This window comes from Chlorocebus sabaeus, chromosome 1 (genome assembly GCF_047675955.1).
Source record: "Chlorocebus sabaeus isolate Y175 chromosome 1, mChlSab1.0.hap1, whole genome shotgun sequence".
Taxonomy (NCBI): Eukaryota; Metazoa; Chordata; class Mammalia; order Primates; family Cercopithecidae; genus Chlorocebus; species Chlorocebus sabaeus.
In genome coordinates, this window is record NC_132904.1 from 69,784,321 (window position 1) to 69,806,056 (window position 21,736).

At 54.7% G+C, this 21,736-nt stretch overlaps 1 protein-coding gene across 4 annotated transcripts in view; it reads left to right on the top strand.

Annotated features, from left to right (window-relative positions):
- Positions 1-9,070: 9,070 nt before the first annotated feature.
- Positions 9,071-21,736, top strand: part of ARHGEF17 (Rho guanine nucleotide exchange factor 17) — a 61,032-nt gene continuing 48,366 nt past the window's right edge. The window contains exon 1 of one of the 4 annotated variants that reach the window (XM_008020095.3): positions 9,071-12,683. In XM_008020095.3, coding sequence (XP_008018286.3) covers positions 9,483-12,683 — 3,201 coding nt within the window. In that variant the 5' untranslated portion in view covers positions 9,071-9,482. The remainder of the gene's footprint in view (positions 12,684-21,736) is intronic. The other 3 variants (XM_008020094.3, XM_073019293.1, XM_008020093.3) reach the window with 3 other exon arrangements.

The following is a 21,736-nucleotide window of genomic DNA, read 5'->3' on the forward strand; positions in this document are numbered from 1 at the left end:
TGGGCGATGGAGTGAGACCCTGTCTCAAAAAAAAAAAACCAAAAAACAAGAAAATAAAAAAAGAAAAGAAGGGATCAGCTTGAGCCAGGAGGAATTCAAAAAGCAGAGAGTGAAGCAGCTCTGGAGCTACTCCCAGTAGAAGGCATGGGGTGATGTGTACAAAACCCAGAGTTAGAAATGAGCTGAGGGGCCGGGCGTGGTAGCTCATACCTGTAATCCCAGCAGTTTGGGAGGCCAAGGCAGGCAGATCACTTGAGGCCAGGAGTTTGAGACCAGCCTGGCCAACATGGCAAAACCTCATCTCTACTAAAAAATACAAAAATTAGCTGGGCGTAGTGGCAGGCGCCTATAGTCCCAGCTACACCAGAGGCTGAGGCACAGGAATCACTTGAACCTGGGAGGTGGAGGTTGTGGTGAACTGAGATTGCACCACTGCATTCCAGTCTGGATAACAAAGCAAGACTCTGTCTCAGAAAAGAAAAGAAAAGAAAAGAAAAGAAAAGAAAAGAAAAGAAAAGAAAAGAAAAAAATTGCCTGTAAAGCAACAGTGAGTTTCAATTAAATGGGGGATAGGTGGGGTGGGGTGGGACCTGGGTGTGTGGAAGGGGGTGGCCAGGAAAACAGCTGGGTAGGGCCAGAGCATTCAAGGCTAGGATGAGCCCCAGATCCACTTCTCCTTCATCCACCTCTTCAAGTGTGGCTCTTTCAACCTTAGAGTATCCTCTGTACCTGGGGTACCTCCACCAGGCCCCTAAGTGAGGGGAAACAGTTGTTCAACATTGCTTCACTCTAAATGGAGGAGCCAGCAGCTTGAGAGCCTCAGGGCCACCAGGAGGCTGCTACATGGAGGTCCCACCACTGGAAGCCTACTGATCGGTCTCATGACAGACTGTTCCTGCCATGTTCCACTCCTGCGCTCTCAGGCCCATCGTTCTGACCTGTGGGTACCCGGAGAGCTGCCTTGAGGCCATCTCATAAGGAGGCATGTCAAACACAGATCCAAGCCTTAAAAAGCCTTGGAAAGGCATCTTTACCGAAGGTCCCTGGAGGAAGCAGCAAAGGGGAATGGTGGCACACAAGACCCCACACCCAGCCAGGCGCGGTGGCTCATATCTGTAATCGTAACACTTTGGGAGACCAAGGCAGGTGAATCATGAAGTCAGGAGATTGAGACCATCCTGTCCAACATGGTGAAACCCCATCTCTACTAAAAATACAAAAATTAGCTGGGCGTGGTGGCGGGTGCCTGTAGTCCCAGCTACTTGGGAGGCTGAGGCAGGAGAATTGCTAGAACCCAGGAGGCGGAGACTGCAGTGAGCCAAGATTGCACTACTGTACTCCAGCCTGGGGACAGAGTGAGACTCCATCTCAAAAAAAAAAGACCCCACACCCTCCACCAAATCCTCTTCCCTTCTGAGAACCACCCCTCAGCTACTCCTTTGCAGCTCCTCATTCTCTGCCATTTTTTCTCATTTCTCCTCCCCATCACTTCTCCTCCAGTCCTTGTGCCCTCCTCCCAGATCTGTTTTTCTTATGTAGAACAATCTAGCCTGCCCTTGGCTGCTGGTGCACCACGCAGAACCTGTAAGCCAAGAACTACCCCTGGCTAACAGTTTTCCTTTTAGAAGGCAGAGCAGGGAGGGGAAGGACTGTATAACTTATGCAATATTTTTATTTTAGCCCTGCCTAGTCCCCAAGGCTGCTGGGCAATAGGGTCATTCAGAGAGGGGCACTGGAGGAGTTAAACACCATGGTAATTGGTGTTGCAGCTGGCTGAAGAAGTGGGAAAACCAGCTCCAACCCATCATGGGAGGCCATTCAAAGTGTCCTTGCTGGAGAGGCAGACCGTTTGGACAGAAGGAACTTTGACTTGTGACCACAGTGAGACCGATGTATGTTAGAAGACAGAGGCTGGTTTTTATTCCCTGTACGGTGCCCCACTGTGCCAAGCAGGACATATACGACCCACCTTGCATCTAGCTTCGAGTCTGAGACCAGTCTTCTCAACTGCCTGGGATGGGGGCTAGGGGAGAGTGAGAGCAAGGGCAGGGGACAGGGCCTCTGCTCATAGCCCACCTGAGCCCCTGTAGAGAGTCCCAGATGACTGTCCCAGCTGACCTCCGAGAGCTGTGACCCTTTGCTTACTCTTCCAGGAGTCGAAATTGTGACCCACAGGTAAATTCCTTTCCAAGCTTCCCTTTGTGAGGCCGAATAGCATGGAAGGTGCAGACTCCAGAGCCAGACCATCCGGGTATATGTCCTGGCTCTACCATTTACTAGCTCTGTTATGCTGGGCAAGTCATTTATTTATTTATTTATGTTTTAGTTTTTTCTTTCTTTTTTTTTTTTTTTTTTTTTTTGAGACAGAGTCTTGCTCTGTCACCAGGCTGGAGTGCAGTTGTGCGATCTTGGCTCACTGAAACCTCCACCTCCTGGGTTCAAGCGATTCCCCTGCCTCAGTCTCCTGAGTAGCTGGGACTACAGGCGCGTGCCACCACGCCTGACTAATTTTTTGTATTTTAGTAGAGACGGGGTTTCACCGAGTTGGCCAGGATGGTCTCTATCTTCTGACCTTGTGGTTTGCCAGCCTTGGCCTCCCAAAGTGCTGAGATTACAGGCATGAGCCACCACGCCCGGCCTATCTTTTATTTTTACTTTTTTGAGACGGAGTTGTGCTCTTGTTGTCCAGGCTGGAGTGCAATAGCGCAATCTCAGGTCACTGCAAAACTCCACTTCCTGAGTTCAAGCAATTCTCCTGCCTCAGCCTCCCGAGTAGCTGGGATTACAGCCACATGCCACCATGCCCAGCTAATTTTTATATTTTAGTAGAGATGGGGTTTCACCATGTTGATCAGGATGGTCTCGAACTCCTGACCTCAGGTGATCTGCCTGCCTTGGCCTCCCAAAGTGCTGGGATTACAGGCGTGAGCCACCGCATCCGGCCTGGGCAAGTTATTTCACCTCTTTGTGTCTCAGCTTCATTATTATTCCCATAACATTCATTTATTTGGGTTCCACCCTGGGATGGTGAACCTTAGGTGCAGGCCAGGCAGTGACCTGGACAGAGGGTGGGGCCAGGGTCTAGGCTGGAGTGGGAGCTAGGAATCAACAAAGTCTAGGGACACTGGGAAGGCTACTTAGAAAAGATGCAGAGCCTGGGGAATAGTCAACCCCAAAGTGGCTTGAGCTCGAGTGGGTGGGTGGGCTTCGTGAAAGAAAGAGTGGGAAGAGGGGAGGAGTTCTGGGAACTCCAAGATGAGGGAGCTGAGGAGAAGGAGCCAGAGATGTGGAGGGCAGGAGCCCAGGAGTCTCTGAATGATGGTGGTATGAGGGGAGAGTGGAGTTGGGTGAGTGAGAGGCTTGAGGGAAGGAAGTGGGGGTAGTAAGCAGAGAAGAGAAGAGGGAGGAAGATTCCAAGAAAGGCCAGGCCCAGGGATGGAGCTTCCAGGACAAAGTTGTTGCTGAGAGTTGGCTGGTGGCAGTTGGGGGCAGACAACCGGGGTGGGGTAGGGGTGGGGAGGTAGGAGCAAGGATTGGGAAGCTAGAAAGTCAGGAATCAGTGACTGTCTTGGGGAAATTTCCATTCCAAATGGGAAAAGCCCAGGAGCATTTGATCTGTCCTAGCAATGGACACAGCTGGCCTCTTCCTCCCTCATTCATTTGTTCAATGAATATTGACTCTGTGTTTCTGAGATAAGCTCAGGTCCCGGCTCTAATCTTGGGAAAGAATCCAAGGGGCTTGGGTTGCAGACAAGGAAACAGTTCATCCAGCAAACAGTCCTTACTGGGCACCTCCTATATGCCAAGCATCACGCTGGGCCCTCATAGAGCTCCTAGTCTGATGGAGGAGACAGGTAATAATGAAACACATACATACCTGGATCATTACAGCTGGGGAGGAGAGTGCAGATCATAAAGAGGACCCATGCGAGGAAGGTATCACTAGGGAGATGATGAACTCCTGGAATGGTCCATGGCCAAGAAATGCTAAATACCAGAGGGGCCCTGACCTAGCTGAGGGGCAGAAAAGGTTTCTAAGTGAGGCCCAGAACCTCCGAAGACCTCAGAAGGCATTAGCTCAGTACAGAAGGGCTGCGACAGAGTCTGTGACTTTGACCAAGCACCTTCACTCCTCTGAGCCTCTGTTTCCTTACCTGTAAAATACTAGGCCTTCCTAAGCCACCAGGGGTACCGAGGGATAGAAAAGTTAGAGCAGAAATTTCATAAAGTACTAAACATACTATAACCCAATAGAAAAATGAGCAAGAGGCACAAATAGGCACTTCATATAAAAGGAAACACAAGGGCGGGCACGGTGGCTCACGCCTGTAATCCTAGCACTTTGGGAGGCTGAGGCAGGCAGATCACAAGGTCAGGAGTTTGAGACCAGCCTGACCAACATGGTGAAACCTTGCCTCTACTAAAATATAAAAATTAGCTGGGCGTGGTGGCATGTGCCTGTAATGCCAGTTACTTGGGAGGCTGAGGCAGGAGAATTGCTTGAACCTGGGAGGCAGAGATTACAATGAGCCAAGATCGCACTCCAGCTTGGGCAACAACAGAGAAACTCTGTCTCAAAAAAAAAAAAAAAAAAACAAGAAACACAGATGATTAAAAAACATAGAAGAGAAATTAGATCCCAGCTTGACAATGCCTCCTAATGTTGATCAATTGCCTGCCCTGTGCTCAAGCACTTCTGTCCATGTGTACCTGGAGTCATGCACAATGCTCAGCAAACACCTGGAAACACCAAAATGTGCATCAGCAAGACACTGGATCAATACACTGTGATATGTTCACACATTGAAATAGTCCAAATGGCCAGAATGGACTATAGAGGCATGCAACAGTATGGGTAAATCTTAGCAGTATAATATTAAGAAAAAAGAAGTCCCAACAAATTATGTAAAGAAAGATGTTTTTTTTTTTTTTTTTGAGACAGAGTCTTGCTCTGTTGCTCAGGCTGCAGTGCAGTGGTGGTCTTGGCTTACTGCAAACTCCGCCTCCTGGGTTCAAGCGATTCTCCTGCCTCAGCCTCCCAAGAAGCTGTGATTATAGGCATGCACCACTATACCCTGCTAATTTTTGTATTTTTAATAGAGACTGGGTTTCACCATGTTGGCCAGGCTGGTCTTGAACTCCTGGCCTCAAGCAATCCATCCACCTCAGCCTCCCAAAGTGCTGGGATTACAGGCGTGAGCCACCACATCCAGCAGGATGCCCTTTTTATAAAGTTAAGAACAACTATAATGAAAATATATAGTTTGAAGGAATATGCAGATACAATAAAACCACATAAAAAGGAAAACAAGAGAATGCTGAACACAGGATTTGAGATGATGATTTTCTACATGGTGGGGCAGCAGGAGGATGGGGGCAGAAGAACTATATAATGAGATGTGAATTATTTTAAAGGTCCTAGTTGTATTGTTTTGTTTTTTGGCGAAAGCCAGTTGAATAACTGATGAGAATGTAGTGTGATCTAGATATTATAAAGAATTTAATCCTGTGTGCTTATGGTCTAATTATATAGGAAAGGGGGCAATCTCAGATAGTTTCTATTTGACTTTGCAATGGAGTCAGAAGAGTCAGATTTCCCCGTAAGACAGCTCCTTCATGGAGCTTATTGCATCTTGTCCCCCGCACTCATCCTTTCTCTCCCTCTTAAGTACAGTTGCTCCTTGATTTACGATAGGGTTACATCCCAATAAACCCACTGAAAATATCATAAGTCAAAAAGGCATTTAATACACCTAGCCTACGAAACATCAGAGCTTAGCCTTACCCACCTGAAACAGGCCCAGAACACTTCCATAGCCTAGAGTTGGGCAAAAATCATCTAACACAAAGCCTATTTTACAATAAAATGCTGAATATCTCATGTAATTTATTGAATATTTTACTTAAAGTGAAAAACAGAATGATTGTATGTGTGCTCAAAGTATGGATATACATAGCTTTTTGCATCATTATAAAGTCAAAAAGTCATTAAGTTGAAACATCATGAGCTGGGGACTATCTGTACCCGAAGCCCACCAAAGCCCATCATTGGCCATGACCTGTGACCTTCAAAACCTTCCCATCTTGATTTCTCCAAGGGATTCCATGGTCCTCACCTCGCTAGATCACCATCACTCACTGGGTAGATGGGCTATTGTTTTCATTACCCTTTCATAGGTGAGGAGCCTGGGGCCCAGAGGAAAGGGGGTGACCTGCAGAAGGTGAGCCAGCATAGGGTTTCTCTCTCCACTCTGGTGCCCAGTGCTCCCAGCTCCCTATCAGATGAATCATCTTGGGGCTAAAAATTGCTGTACATAATTATCCAGCACCATAAAAATTCCAGATCCCTTCTGTTCATGGAAGATAACTTTGTCTTATCCTGGATCATAAGGAGCTGGGGGTGGGAGGATTCATGAAGCCCTGGAAGCAATCAAGCCACTCTCAGATTGGGTGAGCTTTCTTTGGACAGAGACCCAGTCTAGATCCTTAAACACCCTCCCTCCCCACCAAGGGGATTCCTGAGCCAAAGGCCCAAGCCAGCTCACCTCAAGGCTAAGCCACAAGACTCTGGGAGCCCGTGACCTAAACCTCCACTCCTCTCTATCCACTTGCCCATCTGTGATATGGAATAAGGGTTTCTGTCCCAGAAGTGACAGGGAGGTGGAAAAGTACAAATTTCAGATGGTAGGAGTCATCATTATGGGGGGAGAGAGTGACTCCTGGGATGACTCCTGTTTCCCACCCCTCCCCAACTCACCCCACAGCACACACCAAAACTTGCCCCAAAGAGTAGAAAGAAAATACTAAAGATAGTGAGAGTCTGACGTCAAATGCCAGAGCCAGAGAGGGCACTTTTGGGGAACCTGACCCACTCCTCACTTTTCAGACACAGGCAAGTGCAGGGATTTACCCAAGGTCACAGAATAAGTCAGAACAGAGAGGCACAGGCCGGTAGGGCTCTCTTTTATCAATTTCCTAGAGAAAAGGGAGAGATTTACTCCTTGGCCCCCTCAAGGCAGAGCTGAGATGAGGTTGAGGTGAGGGACTCCCTGGATGCTGGTCTCAGAGAGGAAGTGCTTTCTTGCTACAGAGATATTCCACAACTCAAGAGGCGGCCCAGAGAGTGGAGAGTGACCTCTTCATCCTGTGGGGTATATGAGTAGCAAGTAGGTTCTGGGGTCCCAGCTGAGTCCTCCCTCTCTCATTCGGTAGTCAGGCAATCCCTGGGTGTCTACCATCCTTTCCTATCTTCCTGCCTGACTCTCTCCTCTGAACCCCATCTCCCAGCCTAGTCTGGCCCAGCTACAGTCTCCTTGACTGGACCCGGTGGCAGTGGGGTTGGCTGGGTAATGCCGACTGCTGACCTAATTATCTGACCTAATTATGTGTCCCTGGGGCCTTGCTAGTGGGGGTTGGAGGGGACAGGGCAGTCTGATTAGGCCTGAAGAAGGCTGGGCAGCACTGGAGGGGCATGGGCCAGACCAGGTTATCCTCTGTTCCTGGGGAAAGCGAGGTCAGGCCCAAGGAGGAGGAGGAGGAGACTGGGGGCTCAAAGGAGCGAGAACCTCCTTCATCAGGATTTGGGGCTGCATCTCAGAGCTGGCTGGAGGAGCATGGTGTTTGAAGACCCTAAAATCTGAATTTTAGCAGGAGCTGCTATTTCCTGACTTGCATAGTGGTCAAAGTTACTTCTCCTTCACGGCCCACAGAGAAGGGGTAATAATATTTGTCCCCAAGGGTGGTTTGTGGATTTTAAAAAATAAGTTAAATAATATTGCCCATACATCATAGGTACTGGATACATTTTCATTCGTTCGCTCATTCGTTAGTTGGGCCGGGAGGATGAATGGGATCTAGAGGCAGGTGGGAATGCGGAAGGGGATGATGTCCCAATACCCAGAACAATGTGAGACTCAGACGGAAGCACGGGCCGGAGGGGAGCTCAAGAGAGGGATCAGGGTGACGCCAGAGAAACAATCTACACTTTCCCTACCAGGAAGGTGGAGCAGCTGTGGATAAGAGTATAGGTTTGGCAGTGGGAAGTCGAGAGCGTTCCCGTCGAAGCTCCTTTTGTATGTAAGGCCTAAGAAGGGGCAGTGCGCTTTGCGAAGGTCTGAAAAAGACTAAGGGGATTAGGTAACGACTGAAAGGAAGTGTTCCCAGCTCTCCGTATTTTGGGGATGGGTGCTGCTTTATCCGTCCAGGACTCCATGCTTTGAGAAAATCAGGCCGCGAGAGGGCGCAAGAGCCGCGTACTCCGGAGCGAGAAGAAAAGGGGCTCGGGGATCCAGGCGGAGAGTCCAGGAGAAGAGCCGCCAGACAGCTGGGGCAGGTGGGAGGCGTGAGAGCTGGAAAAGTAGGGGCGGTCGTGAAGGGTGGGGCTTCTGGATCAGCGTTGGGCTGGTTAGGGGCCTGTCGGAGCCGGACAGGCGGCTGGGAGGTGGGATGGGCGGGGCGTTTGGGAGCGAGATGGGGGGACAGGGGCGTGGCTACAGCCGAATTCGCCTCAGAGGGCGGGCGGGGAGGGGGCGGGGAGGGGGCGGGGGGCGGGCGGGCCAGGAGGGGGCGGGGCGAGGCAGGGAGCGACGGGTCCTGTAGTCAGCCCGCGTTTCTCCGGGCTCCCCCTGGCGCCGAGTCCTACCCCTTTCCCGGCCTGGGGAGTGTGCGTCTGCGTGCACCTGAATGTCAGTGTGTACGAGTGTTTGTGAGTCCGAGGTTGCCATGTTGGAGCCCCTAGGCAGGACGTGTTTCCGCGCGGAAGCTGCTGGCCCGCGGTGGGCGCGACGCCCTGGCTGCGAGTCTGCGGAGCTGAGCACGCTCAGCGGTTGCGTGTGTCTCAGCGAGTCCCTGGGGGCAGCTCGGCCCGCTGGGCTCCCGAGGGACGTCTCTGGAGGGCCAGAGGGTCGCCTCAGTATGCAAGTCCTCCAACAGGCTTTTTCTTCTTCGGCTCCTCCCAGATTCCCTCCCACCACCCGGTTCCCAGGCTCGCTCACGCCCGGAGCCCACCCCCTCTTTTGGGTGCGAGGCCCCGCCCCCCGCCCCTTTCCTGTGCCACAAAGTTTATTTGCAACAAAAGGGTGCCAGGAGCGAGCAGCCAAGGGGGAGGGAGTGGGAGCCGGAGCGGGAGGGCGAGGGGAGGCAGACAGGCCGTTGGGCAGGCGGGCGCAGAGTCGAGGAACTAAGCGCTGGGATCCCGCCCAGGCGGAGCCGCAGTGCCCCTGGTAGCTCCAGCCGCGGCGGGGGCTGGGCCTGGGGGTCGGCGGTGAGGCGAGAGGGGCCGCCGGGGATGGAGACGTTGCGGCCGGTGGCCACAGAAACTTGAGTTGCGGCTGATAAACCTCTGCTCCGGTCTCTGCGCCCTCCTCCCACACCCCCACGCGCTGCTTTCGGAGCGGGCCGCTGCGCTCCTAAGGAGAGGGGGCGCAGGGGGGGGTTGGCCACGGCTACCGGAGGCCAGCCCCCCCGGAGTGAGTTCTGCCACCATGGCGGACGGGGCACCCCGGCCGCCGCTTTACCGCAGCGTCTCGTTCAAGCTGCTGGAGCGCTGGAGCGGCGGCCCCGGGCCGAGGGAGGAGGACACGGACACCCCCGGCTTGCGGCGCCGGGCCTCGTGCCGGCCGACCACGGCTGCCCCGGGCCAGCCCTCTCGGCGCGTGTCCAAGCTGGCGTCTGGGCCCCCAGCCGCCCCCGCGCAGCCGCGCCCGCTCCGCAGCCTCTCGCCGTCGGTGCGCCAACTCTCCCGGCGCTTCGACGCGCCGCGTCTGGACTACTGCTCCGCTGGGGCCCGGGACGGGGGCGTCTTCCCTGCGGCCGCGGAAGAAGCGGTCGAGGGCCCAGCGCGAGGGGCCTGGCCCAGCGTCACCGAGATGCGCAAGCTCTTCGGCGGTCCTGGCTCCAGGAGGCCCAGCGCCGACTCTGAATCTCCGGGAACGCCCAGCCCCGACGGTGCCGCGTGGGAGCCTCCGGCTCGGGAGTCGCGGCAGCCACCGACGCCACCCCCTCGGACATGCTTCCCCCTGGTGGGTCTGCGTTCGGCGCGGCCCCTGACCGGGCCGGGGATCGAAGGGAGGCTGCGCCGGCAGCAGCAGCAGCAGCAACAGGAGCGGGCGCTGCGTCCAGCGGATGGTTTACATTCTTGGCATATCTTCTCCCAACCGCAGGCCGGGGCCCGGGCCTCCTGCTCCTCCTTCTCCTCCATCGCCTCCTCCTATCGTGTCAGCCGCAGCCGCGCTGCCAGCTCCAGCGAGGAGGAAGAGGAGGGCCCGCTGCAGCCGCCTGGAGCCCAGAGTCCGGCCTACCACGGCGGCCACTCCTCGGGCAGTGACGACGACCGAGACGGTGAGGGCGGCCACCGCTGGGGAGGGAGGCCCAGGCTCAGGCCTGGAAGCTCCCTATTGGATCAGGACTGCAGGCCTGACAGTGATGGGTTAAATCTGAGCAGCATGGACTCAGCAGGGGGAGCCAGGAGCCCTGAGCCCCCAGCATCTCCAAGAGCCACTGGAGAAGAAGGACTCCGGGAGTGGGGTAGTGGCTCTCCGCCCTGCGTCCCAGGTCCCCAGGAGGGACTTCGGCCTATATCTGACTCTGTGGGAGGAGCTCTCCGTGTGGCCAAGGTGAGCTTTCCCTCGTACCTGGCCAGCCCCGCAGGCTCCTGCGGTAGCAGCCGTTATTCCAGCACGGAGACTCTCAAGGACGACGACCTATGGTCTAGTAGGGGTTCTGGGGGCTGGGGCGTGTACCGTTCCCCTAGCTTTGGAGCTGGGGAAGGGCTCCTGCGGTCCCAGGCTCGAACCCGTGCCAAAGGACCTGGGGGCACCTCTAGGGCATTGAGGGATGGAGGAGTTGAGCCGGAAAAGAGTCGGCAGCGGAAGTCCTTGTCAAATCCAGATATCGCCTCAGAAACCCTGACGCTTCTCAGTTTCCTGCGCTCAGACCTTTCAGAACTGAGGGTCCGAAAACCTGGTGGGAGCCCCGGGGACCGTGTAAGCAGCCCCCTAGATGGCAGAGACTCACCATCCGCAGGTGGCTCCATGGGGCAACTTGAACCCGTGTCCATCCCAGCCCCAGCATCACCTGGCACGCGCCCCACACTCAAGGACTTGACAGCCACTCTGCGGAGAGCAAAGTCATTCACCTGCTCTGAGAAGCCCATGGCCCGCCGCCTGCCCCGCACCAGTGCTCTGAAGCCCAGCTCCTCCGAGCTACTGCTGGCAGGCCCTAGTGCCGAGGAGGATCCGCTGCCCCTCATCGTCCAGGACCAGTATGTGCAGGAGGCCCGCCAGGTTTTTGAGAAGATCCAGCGCATGGGTGCCCAGCAAGATGATGGAAGCGATGCCCCCCCTGAAAGCCCTGACTGGGCACGGGACGTGACCCAAGGGCAGCGGTCCCAGGAGGAGCTCTCAGGCCCTGAGTCCAGTCTGACAGATGAAGGCATTGGAGCGGACCCTGAGCCTCCTGTTGCAGTATTTTGTGGCCTGGGTACTACAGGGATGTGGCGACCCCTTTCCTCATCCTCAGCCCAGACGAACCACCGTGGTCCTGGGACTGAGGACAGTCTGGGTGGGTGGGCCCTGGTGTCCCCTGAGATCCCTTCCACACCAGGTGCCCTCCGCCGACGACGCAAAGTCCCACCTTCAGGTTCTGGTGGGAGTGAATTGAGCAATGGGGAGGCAGGTGAGGCCTACAGGTCCCTGAGTGATCCAATTCCTCAGCGCCACCGGGCTGCCACCTCTGAAGAGCCCACTGGGTTCTCCGTGGACAGCAACCTCCTGGGCTCACTGAGCCCCAAGACAGGGCTCCCTGCCACCTCAGCCATGGATGAGGGCTTGACCAGTGGTCACAGTGACTGGTCTGTGGGCAGTGAAGAAAGCAAGGGATATCAGGAGGTTATTCAGAGCATAGTTCAGGGGCCTGGCACCTTGGGGCATGTAGTGGACGACAAGGTTGCTGGCAAAGCCCCCAAGAAGAAATCCCTGAGTGACCCCAGCCGCCGTGGGGAACTGGCTGGGCCTGGATTCCAGGGCCCTGGAGGGGAGCCCATCCGAGAAGTTGAGCCCGTGCTGCCTCCATCCAGCAGCGAGCCCATCCTTGTGGAGCAGCGGGCAGAGCCAGAAGAGCCTGGTGCCGCCAGGAGCCGGGCACAGTCTGAAAGGGCCCTACCTGAGGCTCTGCCTCCCCCTGCCACTGCCCACCAAAACTTTCACCTTGACCCCAAGCTGGCTGACATTCTATCCCCGAGGCTAATCCGCCGAGGCTCCAAGAAGCGCCCAGCTCGGAGTAGTCACCAGGAGCTTGGGAGAGACGAGGGCAGTCAGGACCAGATTGGCGGCCTGTCTCGGGCCCAGCCCTCCTCCAAACACGTTCGCCATGCCAGTGTGCCCGCCACCTTTATGCCTATTGTGGTGCCTGAGCCACCAACTTCTGTTGGTCCCCCTGTGGCTGTGCCAGAGCCCATAGGCTTCCCTGCCCGAGCCCATCCCATGTTGCAGGCACCATCGCTCGAGGACGTCACCAAACAGTACATGCTGAACCTGCACTCCGGCGAGGTCCCTGCCCCAGTGCCAGTGGACATGCCCTGCTTGCCTCTGGCTGCACTACCTTCTGCTGAGACCAAGCCCCCTGAGGCAGCTCGGCCTCCAGATGAGCCTGCCCCTGCCAGCAAGTGCTGCAGCAAGCCACAGGTGGTGAGTCCTTTGTAGAGGCCTTCAGGATGGGGCCAACAGAGGGCGGTGGGCATCGACTTCAGTTGGAGCCTTTTGCATTGTATTCAGTGGTCAGGTGCCCAGGTGCCAAGGGTGCTTTTCTGGTCCTGGACGTGCCCCTGCAGTTTTAACAGTGTTAAGGACACAGGGCTCCTGTCTACTCGGACCCTGTAGAAGCTTCAGTTTTCTGCTGGTGCTAATGGCAGAGGTGCTCATCTGCTCCAGGTGCTCTGGGTGGTAATTACAAAGGATTCTTATCTTGTCCTTTGGATGTTTCTCAGGGACTGGTTTTGGAAATCCCGGTGTGGTTCTTTGTTGGAGGGATGAGTGTGATGGCACCCAGAGCAGGCTCAGTCTTTTCTCTGAGGCTTGCTGCTGTGTTGGCCAGACCCTTGGTAGGATGTTTGGCTCAGGGGCCACAGTTGACATCGGTTTGCCCTTCCTCATGTGGCTTTCCTATGACAGGTCAGAATATAGATGTGTTCCTGGGCCTGGGAGAATTGGGAAGGTACAAGACTTGACTTTATGGAGGAGCAGAGGGGTCTCAGGGCTCTCACTACAGTTCTGTTCTTGCTGTGTGACATTGGCCTTTCTCTGTAACTTAATCTCCCCAATCAGGAGAGTTAGGTGGACAAAGTAGTGCCTATGTTTCTATCCAGCTGGTACTGTGCAGATTTGGGGGAGCCTGCGGGTTTGAGTTGGGGACTCTTGGGGCCTGAGTTCTGCTAGAGCCTCCTCAGATGAAAAAAGCTTCTAGATGGGGGCTTCTAGGGGAAGTTAGAGGCAGGGAGGGGATTGCAGAGGCTGAGCAGCCAGGGCCCTTTAGAGAGGTCAGGAGTGGTTCTGGGCCCCATCTTCAGGGCTGCCTCTATGGGTCCGGGGCGTCGATTCTTGTTTCCCCATCCTGTCTACTTGCATCTTTTCCCCCCTTCCTGGTGACTCTGAGATGCACCCCCTTTCTGCCAGACCCCCAGCCCTGGGGGCTCACTCTCCCTGAGACCCCTCCGTCTACCTTCTGGCTTCAGCTATCCCTGGAGTTTAGGCTGTGGATTCAGATGGGATCCAGATGCCCTGGCATCTGAGTTGGGAGCTAGATTCCAGGCTCTGGATTCTGGGTTGAGCTCAAGGATGGCCAGCGGTTATTTCAACTATGGCCTGCACTCCCACTGCGCTCCCTGACTGTGTGAGAAGCCTAGAAACTATAAACCCTGGACTAATTCGGTCACTCCGGTTCCCAGCGCTCTCACGGCCCCTCTGAACTCCCTTTCTCTTTGTTTCTCTCTCCAGTTCTCCCTGGTCCTGCCTCTGGGGTTTCTCATGGAGGCTGCAGAGAGAGCAGGCAGGAAGTGAGGAGCGGGGAGTTTTGAACCTGTCCTTCCTTCTGAGTCCCAGCGAGGGCAGCTCTGGTGCCCCTGAACTCCAGTACCAGTTCTGAAGGTCGGAGAGGAGAGGAAGAGAGCAGGGCCAGTTCTTGTCAGGGGTCTTCTCCCCAGCCTCCTTTCCCATATATCTTTTCTGGGATCCTTGAAGGTTCAAATGGGGCAGACGACAGGGGTAAACCAAGGGACTCAGGGAGACTGAAGGTGGCTGGGGGGTACTCCTAAGAGGAGGCTTTGAGACCCAGAGAGGAGGTGGGAGTTTACAGAACTTCTCCTACCCCACCTCCCTTCACATTCTCCTCTACCCCCCGCACCCCTTTCTGGAGCTCTGAGGCAGGACAGATCTGCCATAACCTGGGCTTCTTCCTGCCATGAACAAAGGTCTCTGGTCTCCAAGCCTTTGCCCACTCCAGGCCTCTCACTTTTCCAGGCCCAGCTTGATGTCGCCTTATGGGGAGGGAACTGGTGAGTCTGTCATTAGAAGAACAGGGTATGAGCCTTGCTCTTCTAATCCCTGTGTGGCCTAGGATCCATCATATCCCTGCTCTGTGCCTCATTTTCCCCTTCTGTAAAATGGGGGTGATGGCCTCTGCCTGGCAGGCTCTCTTGTATGGTGAGTGGGTGGTGTGATCTTTCCCTCTCTGGTAGCAGGAAAGAAGAAAAATGGAGGCTGCACTGCCCAGCTGCTTCTCAGCCACCAGACTTGGCTTCTGAACACAGGGCTGGGTCCTCGTGGGCCTCAGTATAACCTGGTAGACTGCAGTAGGCTCCAAAAAGATCCATCATCTTCCAATTTCCCACCCCCTCATAAGCCTGGAAGTTCTCTCATCTGCTAGCTTGAACCCCTCCTGCTGTTCCCTTCCTTCTGGCTCTGGGAAGATGGGGAGCAGCTGTCCACCCCCTCCTGGTGGCCTCTGTTGAGGAGACAATGTTCCCTTGTTTCAAGTCGGAGGCTCCAGTCATGCTCCCTGGGCCGTGGGTGGAGATGGCATGGTATGTACTCCAGAATAAGAAAAGATGAGAGGAGCTGTCATTCTTTGCTTCTGGCAGTCCCTGGGGACTAAGGGCACCCTCCCCACCCCCCAGGCTGTGGGAAGTCCCTCACCCTCAGGTCCATATTCACGCTCTGTGTGGTGTTACCCCCATTGCCGGGAGATGGGAGGCCTGGGACCAGGCCTGGCTCAGCCTTTTGACTCACTCAGACCTGGACAGAGTCATCTTTGGACCTCAGTTTTCCCATCTGTACAGTGGGAGGTTAGACTGCCTGGTCTGTGAGGCTCAGAAGGAGGGACTTAGCCTGCAGGGGGTGTCAAGTGAAATGGGAGGAGCCAGGGGTGTAACTGGAGGGGAGAGAAAGGCAGCTGTCTGCAATAGCCGCATGAACCCAGGAGAACAGGGAGTAACGGATCACTCATGGGTCATTTATTCCAGGAATGCCTGTCTATGTGCTGGGAGGTGAGGAGGCAGAGCTGTCTGGCCTCCCTGCCCCGCCCCTCCCACACTCTTGTTACCTCCACTGAGGCCCACCGTAGCCTGGTTGGTCAACAACTCTTCCTGTGAGGGAGAGCTTCCCCCACCCCAGCCTCAAGGTGCAGCCTTGCAGTCCCACCTTCTGCCCTCAGGTCCCTGATACCCGTTTGACACATGCCACAACTGTAGCCCACAGCAGTGAATGTCTTGTCTCTCAGCAGCAGAGGCAGATGAACTCACAAAATTTTAACATACTGGAATAGCAGTAACAATAGCCAACATTTATCACATGCTTACTATATGCCAGACACTGTCTGTTTCATTCTTCAGCTGTGAAAGCTGTGGATATCTTACAGTGCAGACTTAGAGTCGAAGACTGTTGGATTCACCCTGGATCCTAGCATATCAGTGTCTTAGAGGTGAAGGGACCCAAGGAGATTGGCCTGCCATCTGAGTAGTGGAGACAAGTCAGCAGACAGTTGGGAGTGTCACCTCCACATCCCCAACAGCCTGAACACTTTCATAGTGGTTATTTAATTCACCAGAGCCCGTTGGGATGGGAAGAACTTTGAGACCCAAAAGGGGAGAATGCTAGGTCTAAGGTCACACAGCAAGGGCGGGCAGAGCCAGGCCCATGCACCAGAACCCTGGCCTTGTTCCTCTCCACTCAGACCCCCTCCCTACCCAGCCAGCTCCCTGCCTTGCTGATGAAGGTCTGGTAACTGCTCTTCCAGTCACCCTTCTCTCTCCCCTTTTGGCGGGGAACCCGCGGGGGTGGGAGTTCTCTCCTTCCCCTCCTTGGCTCTTTGTGTGATTTTTTCCATGGAAACTGGTTCTGGGGGGAAGGGAGGAGGTGATCAGGACACTCGGAATTCTGAGTGGTACCAAATATCTATAATTAAATGTCTTTGTCACCCAGCAGGAGGGGGTGAGATGGGGGAGAACAGGCAGAAGGGCAGCCCCTTTCCCCTGTTTATTCCTCACATCTCCTCCTAACCCCTTCCTAAGGGCCCTGGGCTCTTGAGGGGAACGCTGCCCAGGAATGAGTCCTCCCCAGCGAGGAAGGGTTGGGGGATGGACTAGAGTTGAGTCTGACATTTTCCAGCCCCACATTTCCGGGACCAGCTGGGTTTGGGAGGCAGAGAGGCTGCTGCTAATCCTGTCCCCAGCCCCCTCTCCCCGTGTAGGGACTTGCCCCTCCTGCTTCCCTCCCTCCCTCCCATCTATGATCTTTCAGGCTACACATTGCTGCCCCGCAGTAGGGTGGAGGCACCCCCAGGCTTCCTGGGAGCTGAGACACACACAGAATGTAGGATCTAGAAGCCAACACGAAGGGGCCTAGGATATTGAGGGACTAGCCTGGAAACTGGCCGAGGGACTTCCTAGAAGAGGCTCTGCTTGAGCTTGACCTTGAATACTGAGAGAGAGGGAGGGGCTTTATGAAGAGGGCACAGCATGAGCAGAGGCTAGGAGATGGAAAGGAATATGGCAGGTTGTGTGCAGTAACAGTTTGTTTCAGAGACTTGGGTGGCCCTTGATAAGGTAATGCATTCATCCATTGAACAAATACTGTCTGAGCAATGAGACATGTCAGGCCTTCTAGGCCTGGGAATACAGCAGCAAACAAAACAAAGGCCTGCCCTTGTGGAGCTTCCAGACTAGGGAGGAGGCCTGTCTGTAAATGGAGACATTCTGTGTCAGGGAGTGGTAGGGGCTGGGAGAAAAATAAAGCAGGATAAGGGAGTAGAGAATGACAGGGTGGGGGTACTTTAGATCAAGAGATCAGGAATGCCTGTCTGAGGAGGTGACATTTGAGCAGAAGCCTGGAGGAACTGAGGGAGCAGGTCAGGTGGCTGAGGGAAACAGCATTCTGGGCAGAGAGGAACAGCAGGTGCAAAGGCACTGAGGTGTTTGGGAAACAGTCAAGAGGACTGTATGATGGAGCAGAGAAGTAGAAGATCAGAGGTGGGTTAGGGTGAGGAAGATCGTGTAGGCCAATAGGAGGACTTCAGCACGTACTCAAAGTGAGACGGGGCAGGCGTTGTTGGAAGGTTCTGAGTGGAATAGTGGCCTGGTCTGACTTATGCGTTCACGGGTCTGCTCTGGCTGCTCTGTGGGGGTAGATTACAAGGGCCAGGTGGAGGCTGTGAGGCCAGTCAGAAGGCTACTGGAATAATCTGGACAAGAAATGACAGTGGCTGGGGCCCAGGCAGAGATGGTGGGGTGGTGGGTTTCTGTTGCAGCCCCGGGGGCTCCTCAAAGGCCTGGACCCTGATGTTCAAGGTGAACACAGAGCTACAACTTCTCACATGGCTGGGCAGTGTGTGAGGGGTCACTTAGGGTGGGGAGGTGGAATTTGATAAAGTCCCCAGGGTGGACTGGGCTTTGGGCTACACCGGCCACCCCCTGCAGACCCACATTGGTTTGGCTGAAAGGCTAGGAGAGTGGAGCCGCCACAGGGTCCCAGTGAGGCAGGTGACAGGGCCATATCCTACTGGTATCTCCTCTGCAGCCACCATGATACCCATTTAGCTCCAGCATGCATGTCTCCTGGGATAGGGAGCTCATGCCTCCCCCAAACCCCCAAGGTAGCCCCATCCCTCCCGTCTGATCCTCCAGCTAGGTGGGCATTGCCATGGCTCCAATAGTCCAATAAAGAAGCAGGCCCAGAGTGGGCAGGGTCTGCCCAAGGCCCCAAAGCTTGAGTATGGGATTTGGCTCCAGGTGTCCTGACTCCTAGACCATACATTGGTCCCACAGAGTTCCCACTAAGCAGAGTTGGCAGGGATGGTGGTGGCAGGGTGGGGGAAGGGGGAGCCAGTGTTTCCCAGAAAGGCTTGAAGCCTTGGTGTACTTACTGGGAAATGTGCCCAGGCAGCCTGGCGCCTTGCTGGCAGGCCCTGAAATGGGGGCCCTGGGTCCCCTGGGAAGCAGGAGCCTATTGGAACTGATGTCTCCCCATGGGAGTTGATTCCCCCCACAATGTCCTCCCTCTAATTCTCAGCTCCCAGGGTCTCTGGGGCATTCTGAGGGTTGGGAGAGACAGACACAGAGGAAAACTATCAGGCTGCTGGGCTATGTGCAGTAAGTGAACCTCAGCCCATGAGATGCAGGGGTTTGGGGCCCCAACCAGAGTGGCTGAGCCCCCTGGAGGGACTTCCAGGACCCCAACTTCCAGTAGCTCTAGGGTTCACTAGGGACAGCCTGGTGTCTGCACTAGGAGTCAGGAGACGTGCGGTCCAGCTTTGCCCTACGATCTTCCTACTGTGAGGCCTTCAATAAGTTCCATCCCCTCTCAGAGCCACAGAGCCGTCCTTGCTCTCAGGCACTAGGATAAACCTCCTCCCAGGGCTGTTGGGAAAGGACCCAGTCCTGAGCAGGATCTCAGTTGCAGAATGAAGTGCTGGCAGGCAGGGACCCACCACCCCACTAGGCTGCTGAGAAGGCAGGTTCAGAGTGGTGCCGGGACTCAGGCCCGGGTCTGCCCTGCACCTGCTTTTCCCACCATCGGCTCCTGCTCTAGGATCCCCCCCACCCCCAGATAGGGCCTTTCTCCACACTTGTGGCAGGCTTTGGTGCTCACTCTGGGGCCTGTCCAGAAGTGTGGTGTTGCATTTGACGGGACAGTAAACCTTTATCTGAGCCGGCGTGGTGGCTCACCCCTGTCATCCTGGTACTTTGGGAGGCTGAGTGAGAGGATTGCTTGAGCCCCGGAGTTCAAGACCAGCCTGAGCAACACAGGGAGACCTTGTCTCTATTAAAAATAAAAAACAGGTGTGGTGGCACAGACCTGTGGTCCCAGCTACTCGAGAGGCTGAGGTGGGAGGATGGCTTGAGCCCAGGAGGTTGAGGCTGCAGTGAGCTGTGATTGCCCAACTGCACTCTAGCCTGAGCGACAGAGTGAGACCTTGTCTCAAAACAAAAAGCAAAAACCAGACAAACAAAACTTCCTCTGGTTTCTTTCCAGTGGAGCTTGGAGAAGTTGCCAGGCAGGAAGAGGGTGAGAGGGGAGTGCAGAGTGCACCTGAGGTGTGCTGATTGCAGAGGTCTGCGTGGTATATTAGTGTCCTGTTGCTGCCATAGCAAACTACACACATCTAGTGGTTGAAAACAACACAGATCTCCTACTCTCCAGTCTGGAGGTCAGAAGTCTGAATGAAGGGTTTCACTAGGCTAAGATCCAGGTGCTGACAGGCCTGCCCACCTCTGGAGGCCCTGGAGAGATCAACACCTTTGCCTTTACCAGCCTCTCCTGGCTGCCAGCACTCCTTGGCCTGTGGCCCCTTCCCCCATCTTCCCCAGCATCTTCAAATCTCTTGCTCACCCCATACCTCCTTCCTCCCTCTTTTTTTCTTTTTCTTTTTATTTGAGACAGAGTCTTGCTCTGTCGCCAGGCTGGAGTGCAGTGGCGCGATCTCAGCTCACTGCAACCTCTGCCTCCCTGGTTCAGGCAATTCTCCAGCCTCAGCCTCCTGAGTAGCTGGGACTACAGGCACGCATCACTATGCCCAGCTAATTTTTGTATTTTTAGTAGAGATGGGGTTTCACCATGTTGGCCAGGATGGTCTCTATCTCTTGACCTCATGATCCGCCCACCTCAGCCTCCTAAAGTGCTGGAATTACAGGTGTGAGCCACTGCTCCCGGCCTCCTTCCTCCTCTTTAAGAACCCTTGTGATTCATTAGGCCCACCTGATAATTTGATAATCTTCCCATCTCAGAATCCTTAATTACACCTGCAAAGTCCCTGCTTCCATGTAAGGTAACGTATTCACAGGTTCTGAGGATTAGCATAAGGATGTAATGCCAGGGCCATTATTCTGCCTACTGCAGATAGGCAAAGGACCAAGTTGTTGGTTCCTGACAATCAGAGTCCCCAGCTGGTACTGGTCCTGGGGCAGAACCTTCTAACTCAGGCCCACTGCATTTAAGTTGCCATTTCTTTCCATGTTCATTTGTCATTCATTCATTTAGCAGTCAATCATTGAGCCCCGTGTTGGGCAGTGAGAAAACTTGGACACCATCCCTCCTTGCCAGGAGCTTTCACCAAGGGTCCTAGCCTCCTGAGGTGGGTGAGGTCCAGAAGCAGGCAGAGCCCAGGCCTGGTGGGGCAGAGGCAGAAGTGCAAGTGTGTTCTGGGGCCAGGCCTGGCTTCCAGAGGTGGCAGGCCGTAGTTTTGCTGACTGGAAGTGGGATGAGGCCGCTCTCAAGAAGGGCAGTTGATAGGAGAATTTAAATCCAGGGCAAGGAGGGAAGGTCGGCGCCTAGGGAGGGGTTGAGAGTCACGTCTCTGCCAGGCTGCCACAGCTGAGGGCAGAACTGAGAGCCTAGCGGCAGAAGGAAAGAAACGCCCTCATCCCATGTGCTGGGAGCTCCACGTGGGAATTGGTGGCATTGGTGCTGTCTGACCAGAGGACCTGTCAGGTCCCTTCATCCCTGAGAAGCCTAGGGAGGCTTCAGGGAGGTGGCATGTGGAGGGTGAAGGGTGCTGTCCAGAATGCCATCTCCGCGCACGCTGGCTTTCAGACCCAGGCAAGCACTTACCTACTCCCCGGAGGCTGTAGTCAATGGGGGCAGTATCCCCTCACTCCACAGAGGATTATTGTTAAGATTATTTTGTTTTTCGGCCAGGCGCGGTGGCTTATGCACGTAATCCCAGCACTTTGGGAGACGGGCGTATCACAAGGTCAGGAGTTCAAGACTCAGCCTGGCCAATATGGTAAAACCCCATCTCTACTAAAAATAAAAAAAATTTAAAAATTTTTAAAAACTAGCAGGGCGTGGTGATGTGCACCTGTAGTCCTACCTGCTCAGGAGGCTGAGGCAGGAGAATTGCTTGAACCCGGGAAGTGGAAGTTGCAGTGAGCCAAGATTGTACCACTGTACTCCACACTCCAGCCTGGGTGACAGAGTGAGATTCCGTCTCAAAAAAAAAAAAAAAAAAAAAACATGCTTTTTTTTTTTTTTTTTTTTCCCCAGACAGGGTCTCACTGTCACCCAGGCTAGGGTGCAATGGGTCAATCATGGCTCACTGCAGCCTTGACTTCCTGGACTCAAGCAATCCCTCCCACCTCAACTTCCCAATGAGCTGGGACCACAGGCGGGTGCCATCATGCCTGGTTAATTTTTTTACTTTTAGTAGAGGCAAAGTCTCACTACGTTGCCCAGGCTGGTCTTGAACTCCTGAG